This window comes from Ictidomys tridecemlineatus, chromosome 14 (assembly GCF_052094955.1).
Source record: "Ictidomys tridecemlineatus isolate mIctTri1 chromosome 14, mIctTri1.hap1, whole genome shotgun sequence".
In the NCBI taxonomy this organism is placed as follows: Eukaryota; Metazoa; Chordata; class Mammalia; order Rodentia; family Sciuridae; genus Ictidomys; species Ictidomys tridecemlineatus.
The window spans coordinates 25,671,394-25,683,516 of record NC_135490.1 but is presented as its reverse complement, the minus strand read 5'-3'; the positions used below and the strand labels follow the sequence as shown (position 1 = coordinate 25,683,516).

The 12,123-nt window shown below is 33.8% G+C and overlaps 1 protein-coding gene across 3 annotated transcripts in view; it reads left to right on the top strand.

Moving 5' to 3' along the window:
• Glra3 (glycine receptor alpha 3) overlaps positions 1-12,123 on the top strand; it is a 167,902-nt gene that overhangs the window by 129,510 nt on the left and 26,269 nt on the right. Inside the window, exon 8 of one of the 3 annotated variants that reach the window (XM_078030996.1) lies at positions 3,749-4,046. The exons of the other annotated variants lie outside the window; for them this stretch is intronic. Coding sequence (XP_077887122.1) covers positions 3,749-3,796 — 48 coding nt within the window. The 3' untranslated portion in view covers positions 3,797-4,046. Of the gene's footprint in view, positions 1-3,748; positions 4,047-12,123 lie in introns of those variants that run through there. 3 annotated transcript variants of the gene reach the window in all.

Genomic DNA, 12,123 nt, shown 5'->3' with positions numbered 1-12,123 from the left:
ATGATCGCTATTTAAACATCAATAGTAATATTACACACTATGAAATTCTTTGTATGTGTAGATTTTTAAATACTTAGAAATACATAAACATTTATTTAAGTTGAATAATACTATAATTTTAAAAGGTGACATAGTACTCCATTGTATAGACGTATTATCATTTACTTACTCCCAGGACTAACATAATGATTATTATTCATATAATAAATATTATATACATGACTATACATATATATGTATGTGTGTATAAACAGACAAAACACATGGATACATAGCTTTAAGTATACTTCATGTTACTTTTTAAATACATAATTAGAATGGGAATTGTTGCACTTATAGCTGAATGCAATAATTTGTGTTGCCAAATTTAGCTTCAGAGAAGCATTATGGCAGTTATACTTCTATAAACATTATATCAGAGTGCCCATAGTGGGGCCAAGTATGGTATAATTTTTGTGGGCTCCATCCCACTGTGACTCGTAGGTAGCCATTGGTAAACAGACAGGAGATCTTATCCATTCCATGATTTTAGACCATGCTAAAGAGTCAGAATTAAAATGAAGCTATTTCCTCAGTGAGATACACAAAAGACTCAATACTTCTCTTGTTAAAATGTACTAAAACACAGTATAGGAAACTGTTTACAACCATTTATCTTCATAGAAATATAAATATTTTCCTCTAAAAACACATCAAAGAAATATCTATTATCTAAATTTAGGAATCTCACAAAGCTTCTAAGAAGCTTCATTATTTATTTTCATTAAAATACTGTACTTCAATGTAAGAAAATAATGTTCACTTTTCTTATGCAGTTGATGCTATCTGCTTGCTACACCAAGTAAATTATAAATGTACTGTCATGTTCCCTTAGTCTTTACTATGAATTGTATTCCAGGATTAGATTTATTATAGTAAGACACCTAAATAAATAATGTTGGCCACAAGCTACTTTATTATTAAAAATGTTAGAAAACTTGATATTTGACAAGGCTTACATAACCTATGACTTAATAATTGTCTTTCAAAATAGCATCTACTTTTATTAATACTTAATTGTATTTTTTAAATGGCCATGTCAACTTGTTTAAAATATTGTCCAGGTGAAAATTATAAATCTGTTCCTAGGAATAAATTAAACCTCAATTTTTATTTACATATGTAACTGTTAAAATTGCATACTCTATTTTTAAAGGAAATTTACTCATTGATCTTCATGAGCCAAACAGAAATGTAAACTCATTTGTTTTGTAAGTTGTCAACTAAAAGAAGAGAGGAAAATGCTCCATTTCAGGAATCTACAGCTGTTAGCACAGCATAAAGGCATTCACACAAAGAATAAGGTAGGACTAGACACATATAGCTCTGAGTAGCAAAAGCAAAAGGAAGAAAGCAGCAAATAAAAAAGGCACAACAGGCACACAAGTTTTAGAAAAAAAAAGGAAATGAAAAGTCTGAGACAACTTCACACTTTTCTCAAGAAAGAGAATTTTTAAAAAGGCATTAATTTTATCAAGATCTCAGGGAAGGAATCAATTTTCAACCATGAATTCAATTAAATACACACACATACATAAATAACCTTTCCACTTTTTGGAGCATAGAGATAATGACCACTACAAATGTGATGACAGACTTAACTCTCACCTACAAAAAGAACTGATTGGAAAGTGCTATTTTAACAAAAGGTGACCGCACTATCTTCAACTTTGTGACAGTTAAGACATGACTGGTTGAGCATATTTAATTACACACATTAGAATTCAGGAAGACAAATTCTGAAGACCCAGGATAAACAAAATGTATGAATATATTGGTTGAGACTGTTCAAAAGAGCAAAAAAATCTCTTAAAAAAATCCACTCCTGATTCTTTGATCCTTCCTTTCTTCCTTCCTTCCTTCCTTCCTTCCTTCCTTCCTTCCTTCCCTCCCTCCCTCCCTCCCTCAACTCTTTAGATACAAAAGTATCTAAAACAATGTACCTTAATATCAACTGCTCTCAATATCACAAAAGAACATGCAAACACCTGAAACTCTTGTTACAGAAACATTCACCATTTGCTTACTGACGAATTCTAGCAAGTAGGTAAACAAAATTAAGTTTAGGAAAAAGAACATTTTCAAACATAGGATGAAAAAATAAATAAATCTTTAGTTTATGATAACTGCTTAATGTTTCTTCTCATCCAACAGAAGATCTACAGACCTGTATATCTCCTTTAGAATAGGAGAAGCATAGAAATCAGCCAAATAAGACTCAGGAGAAAATCTCTAAGAATACTTTAACCAGCTCAAGAACTACAGAGCTGAGATTCTCTCTGATATATTCTATTGCATTGATCTCTAAAGTGTCATGATAAATCAAGCATGTATGTCACAGTCCAAAGCAAGAAGAGTACTGTGATACATTCATTTTTAGAACTTATAGTTATTTTGCATTTCTGCAGTTCCTGCATCAAGTGTTCAGAAGAGGGTAATATGCATCCTATTGCTAGTTAGGAGCACTTTCTTATACTATGTGCTTGAATCAAGTCAGAAAAAGTGTCAGTAGTTATAGAACCATATTATAGAAAGATTTATTCCTTGATAATGACTGTTTCTTTTGGGTGCAGTGGTAGGCTACTGAAGTATTTTAAAAGGAACAATTGCTCTGACTTCTGTATGAAAAATCAGATAGAAGAGGCAGAACTTATCATTAATTCCTGTTTGAGACCTACCCTCATCCTTTGTCTCCATCCCATTTCAGGACCAGCTTTGGTACATGTTTGCTGTTTTGCATCACTTGCAGAAGTACATAAGTATCTCCATGTACTCACAAATTTAGTCTTTTGAAAATAAATGTCATATCTATTATAACAACAGAGACGCACGTTTGATAGATGTGTATGCATATACATACATATATATACACTGTATACATCACACACATTCACATACCCAGATATGAACTGGGTAGGGGTGGAAAATCTCTGAATTCAATGTTCATCCAAATCCTAGCCTTTCACACAGTATATCAAAAGATTCTTGACATTGGAGGCTGTTTCAGCTCAGTTTCAATGCAATTATTCAGCATAAAAAAATAGTCCCCAATAGTCCTCAGTGACTTAAATTATTCTTGCTCAAAGGCCTATGAGTCTTTTCTGAGTTGCCTGATACGGGATGAATTAAGAGTGCGTGTGGATCTAGAGTGGGGAGTGATTCAGGTCTGTGGAGTGTCTCCTATTTGGAACCTATAGGTATTAGTAATATGTTCTTTCCTTGGAGGAGCGCTGACCCCTTTTATTGAGGAGAAGCTATTCAAATGAAGCAAAGGGTCAGGTTTCAGGGGGCTGAGTCTATCTTCATGATGGCCACTGTCAGCAGGTTGACTGACACCTGGGTAGGCCACACCCAAGGGCACAGTAAGAGAAGGGGGCACACACAAGGCACTTCCATGGAAGATTCTATCCTTAACAGGGCAAGGGGTTATATTACAAAGGAACAGATGAGCGTAACTCCACCCATGGGGCTGTAGCAAGACACACCCAAGCAGGAGACACTGACCCTGGAACCCAAGAAGGGTGGGGAAAGCTCTGCCACATGTCTGCAACTGAGCACCTCAGCACCCAGCCGGGGAGTGTGACTCCATCACATGTAAGGTTGGTCTCCCACAGAGGAGTGCAGGAAAGCAAGAAAGAAATGTAAACAAATAATCTTATCTTCTATTATAAGGCAATGATTTATTAAACCTTTCTGTCTCCTTTCTTAGGCCACTCTCTGGCTTATTAGTAAGAACTCAAGAAAACAAGAGGGATGAAAGTATGAAGATGAAAAAAGGGAGAAATCCCGGGGAGATTGTATTTGGATTTTTCTCACTCTGCCTCTAACACTATGCCCATCTTCTTCAGAATATGACTTTAACCACTGAAAAATCAGGAGAACTTGAAATTTCAAACAAGACTAATTAATTAGTTCACAGACTGTTAGAAACCTGAAGCCTATGCAAATTGAAAATTCTGCACTTAAAGATGTTTATCCTCAACAATAAACAGAACCTTATATCTCAATTTCTCTCAATTTTCCCCATTCAATTTACCTGTGAAACCCACCACAGTAGCTTTCTGAGGGGGGAAAACTGTTCTTTACATATTTCTTTCTTCAGAGCCCAAATCAGTACATAACATGTGCCTACTTAGTGAGCATTATGGTGACATATAAAGACAATGTGAGCTTTTAAAATATTTACTTAGTGCTTAGCCTTAACTTGAAAAGCAAGCAACTGAATTATTCTTTAATTGTGCTAAACCATATTTTTTGCTAGAGTACCACCAAATTAATGAACAAAGAATTTAAAGTTTGCATTTATCTACCTTACAGTACAATAAAAACAATGGATCTTAGAAAATATAATAAAGATAGCTCTCATCACCAATTAAGGAAGTGATTACAACTATCAAAAAGTGAAAAGTAAAAAGTTAATGTTTTCATATCATGATTATGTTGGTACAAAGATCTATAATTGGGATTGATTATATGGAAAAGATAGGGGATGGAAAGAAAATTGAAGCACATTGCACTACTGTGCTTTATCTAATTAATAAATATAACATTCTCTTTTTCTCAAAAAATATACCCTGTAGTTTTAAAAAGAGGAAGTTGCATAGGTTTGAAATTATGCAACTAAATAGGGTTAGAAGAACTGCATAGTAATTGGGCTTTCCCAATAATATGGCAATTAATTGCCATTACTGTCAGTAATACCTTTGTGCTCACCATTTAAATACAACTTCTAAAATCTACTCCAAATATGTTTAACTGAGATCCCTTCAATCAAGATCAGTACAGATATAATGGTTTCATTTCTACTTTATTATTGTGACAATATATTTAATGATTCATCATTATGATTACTGAATTATATTTGAATGTAATATACTTTATTAAATTTTTTAAATTTTATGGGTCATAAAAATAGTGTCATTTTATATACTTATTTAGGAAAAAGGCACAGAAAATAAAAGGATTCTTTATTCATAATTTTTACTAAAACCACATTATACAATGCATATAAAACCATCTAATTTTATGATTAATACAAAATCTGATTATTATGTAAGCAGATAATTCTTAAACATGTGTCAGCCCTATGCTAAGAAGAATAGAAATGATGAATATCTCTGGTTCCACATTTCATCTTCCTACATTTACTAGGCTTACTAACTGTCATTAAGCTGAAAAATTAACAATTATCAAGAATCTTCTTTGTACTTGACATAAGACACACAGCTGGTACATAAATTCTTAGCTTAAAGAAAAATCACAAGGTTTAAAATTGTAAAAGACAGCATTATACAACAGCTTTGGCATCAAACTGAACTTAAAAGCAAAAGCTGTATGCAATTTTGAGACTATTTTATCTAAACAATGTCTTTAACTCCCTTTACTGCTATTTAACTCCATTTACTGTATCCTATAATCATACTATGAACTTCCTAAAAGACTTTTTTTTAAGATGTAAAACTATCCCTTTGGACTAGAGCTGTGGCTCAGTGGTAGAGAGCTGATCTTGCATGTGTGACACACTGGGTTTAATACTCAACACGACATAAAAATAAATAAAATAAAGATATTGTATTCATCTACAACTAAAAAACAATATTAAAAAACTATCTCTTTGCCAGTGGAAGATAAAGACTTGGTCCCAATAAAGAGTGTTTAAAAAAAACCTCACAGGCTTTATCTATCTTCATGATTCCAGTTGTGAATTTATTTATAAATAAAGCTCTTAGGCTCATATACCTCTCCCTACAAAGAAATAGGGAGATATTTTGATTAAAATAAAGATGATGTTACAGAAATACAAAATCTCCATTTTGAAAATGCAAAGGAGAAGTCACAAATACAACTTAAGTAGTTCAAAAAAGATAATGTATTAAGAAATGCCAGTTAAGTCTAACAAAATGAACCTAAGAAGCATTTCTAGTGACATCTAGATTTATTTTACAGTTTCACATGTTAAACATAAGAATCATATCCTATAGAAGAGATAATAGTAAAACTCCAATAATTGAAATGGGAGTCGGAGATTACTGTGTGACAAAATCCTTCAAAATCCTTTAGCTGTTTGGTTGTATTTTTCCTGTCTAGTGAATAGAAGGATTAATCAACCTCATCTTGTTAGAAATAATGGAGCTGTTATGTGATATGATTCTCTGTTGCATTTTCTCTTAATGTAAGATTCTTTATGTGGAAAATGTTGTGGTAGAAGCATCATTCATTTACTATAGCTTATGAGTATCACAATCAGTATGAATGTGACATCAAGGGGACTGTTGTGAGTCACCCTCCAGGGTGATAAATGTCAGAATGTCAAAGCTCACAATATTCCATGCTGTGTGATTCATTACTTAATGCCTGGTTTTTCTCCTTTTGCCTTTTCAATATCATTATACTCTAATGTCTGTTTTTTTTAAGCATTGTTTATTTTTTCCTTTGTTCTAATTTCTTTCTCTCTGGGTTTATGTCTTAAATAATATTCATGCTCCTTTTGAGATGAATATATTTTTTCTATAAACATTATAGAATGTAAACTTCTTACATATGAATCTGCACCAGAGAAAAATGTAGGATGATACTCCGATTTGGATGTAAGTAATAAAAAATTAAATGAAAAAAGTCATAGAGATAAAAAAACTCAGAAAATAAGTTATGACACAAGTAGAGAGATTTCATTTAGTTCAGAGGAAAAACATTTATCTGTATGCTTGAATCATCTGCCATTCCGCATACAAAATTATTCACCATTTACTTGACATTTCTGAGGAACTGGGGAAATTCACCACAACTGATTACCGAAAGGAAGAACAAATTATTCTATTCAAAGGGCTATTTTAGCTAATCAAAAGCACATACTGGGCTGGGATTGTGGATCAGTAGTAGACCACTCACCTAGCTATGTGAGGCACTGGGTTTGATTTTCAGCACCACATAAAAAAATAAACAAACAAACAAAATAAAGGTATTATGTCCATCTACAACTAAAAAAATTAAATTAAAAAAAGCATATACTGTGATGTTCTTAATACATCTTTGTCAAATAAAAAGCAAATTTGGATTGAGAAAAAAATGACAAAATAATTACTCTTAAAAAGTGCTTGTAATAATGAATCCCACTATTACTTACAATTATAATACACCAACAAAGAATTTGAGGGCAGGGAATCCCTTGAAATTTACCTTATAAAGTTTCTACACATAAGTTTATATGAGGTTTTACTGATTCAAACACCCAGGTTTCAGTTTAATCAATTTCTTAAGTTTAAGCTACACTCTTTATAAATACATTTAAGTATCTATTTCTAGAAACCTCTGATTAATGTAGCATGGATTATAATTTAGTAAGCTACATCTAATACACTGTTATCCATGAGCTGTAGCATAGGAATTTACTGGTCCTGAGACAATCCTTTTAACTACCTATTGTGTGAGCCAAGGTAAAGGCGTGCATCTTGGCAGGCTTCTCAACCACAATTTAGAGTGCCATACCTAAGATATAGCTCACCCAATTTTATTGCTGAGGAATATAACTTAAAATTGTTGCTATAAAATAATCATATTGAAATATTTCTGAAGGGGGGGGGGAGGTGGGCAGAGGTTGAACCCAGGGGCACTCAACCACTAAATCACATCCCCAGCCCTTTTTATTTTTTATGACAGTATCTCACTACGTTTCTTAGAGCCTTTGAACTTTTGAACCTCAGTCTCCTGAGCTGCTGGGACTACCTGCTGGGCCACTGAACCTGGCTCATACTGAAATCTTACATAAGTATAAATTTATTTATGAAGGACACATGAGATATAAGCAACCTGGCAATTCCTCTGGATCAGAAAGCACAAAAACCAAATAACTTCAGGAGATTGATGCAAAAATAAATGAACAAAGTAGTCTGATGTGATCATAGGATTGGAGCCTTCTGGGAAACTGAGGCAACACAAAGCACCCCCCCCAGCCTTACTCTTTCAAATCCCAATTCTTATGATCAAGTGAGAAAGACATCAGATATGTCGCTCAGAGTAACAGGCAATGAATTTATTACAAAGGATGGAAAATAGTAAAAGGAAACACTCTCAAGGGACAGAGTAGGTCCTCTCAGAGAGGAGAGAGATAGTACTCCTTTCCTTTCCTCCATTTTTGGGGGTGGCAGGGGAGGTTCCCTGGAAAGTTTTCAAAGAGTCCCAACCAGATCCATTTCTTGACTTCTGACCAACAACAAAATGACATAAGACTATCAAGTCCCTGTTGTGTATGACAACTCTAGGAATCCAACTGGATTCTTAACCATAAATTCCTACAGATTTTTCCTCCTTTCCTTGAGTTTCCTGATCTGGTCTGTGAAAAAGGTCATGAAAGTCCATCCCTTCAGGGTAACTTGGGTTCCTCTTTTGGACATTATTTCAGGTTTGCATTTTTCATGCAGATAACAGGTAGTTTGCCAAAGAATGTGACATATCTTGTCCACTTAAGCTAGATAGGGCTGCATGCAAATCAATTCTTGGAAAGAAATCATGTGCAGGTCAGCACAGTGGGCCCATTATATAGAATTATTCCCTTCACCTCATCACCACTGGCATCTTTGTCTGTCGCCTATCAAAAGGAGAGATAGGCAGTGTAGCTAACTAGTTACATGCATTCCATGCTTACAGGCATGTTCTTTTCATTCTTTTTCATTTTCTTTTCTTTTTTCTTTTTACTATGTGGTTTAAACAAACTCATTTCTGTGCCTTAATCTGGCTTGCAGCCTGCCTACCTTTACTTTCTGTACCTAGATAATTCATTGTCTTAGATTAAGTTAGTGCTTCACAGGCCTACCTGGATTTTAGTTTTTGTAATCCCTTACAACTGAATTTACAAAATCTGGTACTGTCACTACATTTTTAGGACATTCTGGGCTGAAGATAAGAGCTGTTTCATTTTCTTTTTTCCACTATAATTGACAACTTCTTAACACAAAGCAGTGTATTTGGTCTTTAATGAAGTTACTGTTATTTTCTATTTAAGGTATCATGAATAGTAATCAAATCATAACTCATTTTTCCTCAGTCCTAAACTTAAGGGGGTCCTTGAGATGGTTCCAAAATAGAAATAGAAATCCCACTTCCCAATTCCCTCTGGAGTCCTCATAGTGCTGTGCAGCACTGTCTGGTTTTGTTTCCTATTCCAAGCACCTGCTAAGGTTATTTCCCTTAGAGCTCTTGGAGTCAGGTTCAGGGTAGACTATTAGTTTTGGCTGATGAATCTTGAGCAGACCTGTGCCACTTCTACTCTAGAAAAATTTATTGCCAAACATGAGACCCACCAGTTCCCTGCTTTCCTCTGCTGTTGTGTCATGAATGAGCACTACAATGACAACACAACTCCATAGTCACGATGTGACCCAAAGCTGACTAGGAACATGTGAGAAAAATAACCCTATATTGTTTCAAGATAGGAAGATGTTGGTGTTGTTCGTTGAATGTATCGTATCATAGCTTGAATTCTCCTATGATCAACAGATTGTGTCATTTGGGGGGGCGGGGGGGGATAGATGAAGGTTTTACCTCCAGATTCTTGTATTGAAGGAGAATAATGAGGTGAGACTATTCCGTAAATTAGAATTAGTATCCCAACCACAGAGTGGATAATGAGACTGTTGACAAAAGGATCCAGAAAGATGCACAAATTGGATTAATACTGTCTCAAAGGAAACTGGGCAATAAGGAGTAAGAAAAAGTTAGAAATCATGAATCACACGAGGACTACACTGTGTAGTTAAGAGTAAGAAATTCTGTCTTTATTTTAAAGTTACCTGCCCTAAGGTACCAAGCATAGAAGCTGCCAGGTTCTATGTTTACTTGGAAGGGCAGCTAGGACAGTAAATAAAAGTGAAATTTGGGGAAGAGGCTCAAATGATGAGAAAAGCAAGACTTTAAAACTCAAGAGCTGTCCACAATTAAAATTCTGGAAGACACAAGTGTTTTCATATGTTGTATTGCCACTGAAAAGAGTCACTGAATGAATTTGGAAATTATTTATCTCATTTATTCTCTGGTACATGTCATTATCAATTTAGGTTGTTAAAGAACATGCACATACTTTATGAGTTATATTCTTCCAGGAATGGCAGTGTCTTTAAAGGCTGCATTACATCTTCTTATAAAGCATATATTTGGAGGCTGCTGGAAATTTCCAGCAAAATTGCAAAATTTATGAGATCTAAATCTACACTTTGCAAACAGATGGACACAACACAACATTGGAATAAAACAGGAATTCACTGCTCTTGCTCAATAGAGACCACTATGAACAACAGAAGTGACACTTCTGATACAGCAGGAAATGCTTCTTATGTAAGTTGACACCATTGTCAAAAAAATGAACTCTTTGTAAAAAAGAAAAAATTAATCCAAACCAAAGTATTAACAAAATTGCTCCAAAAACTGAATTTCCTTATGACTCATTTCTGAATCACTCTTCCCCCTACATTTTAAAATTTGATACCTTCACTCATGCCCATTTACTCAGCAAATATATATACACATGTGAAACACTGCTGTATTGGTGAACAAAACAAAATGCCATCTGCCATCAAGGAAAACAAGAAATAAGGAGTAACCATGCAATGTGTTAAGGTAACACATTAATTAAGTGAAAGTATATGGAATTCTAAATCAGATGTGGGCAAAGTCTATCCTGAGACCTAAAGGGCCAGCTGGGAAAAGGGGGAAAGTTTTTCCCTAATTTATTTACTACTCCCTAAACCATAACTTTCTCCCAAATGTTCAGCTATTTATCCTTTAACAACACTACCTAAATTTGACTCTCATTAAAAAAATAACTACATTAAATATTAAAGATAAATAGGAATAAAAAACACATCATACAAACAGCATAAAAACAGGGAAGTTTCCAAAAAGCAGTGTTCAGATCCTTAAGACAACTATATGCTTGGTCCAAGAAAGTAGAATATCTTTCCTCAAACCTAGCCTCATGTTTTGTTCATGTAGATATAAATCTTCTTGGGAAAGAAATATTATTCTTATTATAGTGAAGCAGGTTTCTGGGTTAAAAGAAAACAAAACAAAAAATAACTCCATACAAATACATATATGTTTGTGTGTATTTTTTTAATATAATGTTTTTTCTTCCTATTTATCTTTAATATTTAATTTATATATATATGTGTGTGTATACACACACATGTATATATATATACACACACACACACATATATATATATATATCCCTTATTTCAAATTCTTGAAAAATGACAGAATTTTCTACATCTACTGGCTATATTAAAGTATTCAACAAAATGAATTATCTCATGCTTACTCACTTGCTCAACAATGTAATGTTTTTGGTGACACTGCCTGCACAGTATAGCATCTTAATTTTGGAATGTACACACACACACATTCATACACAAGATAAAAGAGAAAACTAATGTTCAAAGAAAAATTTCAACCTTGAACCAATAGCATATTCAGAGATATTTGTTCAACTAAAACCTCAAATCACTCTTCCATTAACCACAGAAGAGTATTAAAATAGTTTCATGAAACTTACTGAATTCCCCCTTCCAAAGGATTTAGATATATGTAAATATGTAGAAATTATGAGATTCTTATTTTTACTCTTCTCCTTTCTTCCTACCTTTTCCCTGTGTGTTTCAGAAATTAAGAAAAATAAATAGATAAATACAGATCAATTGATCGATCTGGTATTGTGATACCTCCTGCTTCACTTTTCTTGCTAAGGACTGCCTTGGCTATTCCAGATCTCTTATTTTTCCAAATAAATTTCATAATTGCTTTTTCTAGTTCTATTAAGAATGTCACTGGGATTTTAATAGAAATTGCATTAAATCTGCATCACAATACTAGACCTTAAGTTATACTACAGAGCTATAGTAACAATAAACAGCATGGCATTGGCACCAAAGTAGACGTGTAGACAATATTATAGAAGACACAGAGACAAATACACATAAATACAGTTATCTCATACTAGACAAAGGTGCCAAAACATTCATTGGAGAAAATAGCCTCTTCAACAATGGTACTGGGAAAACTGGAAATCTATATGCAGCAAAATGAAATCAAACC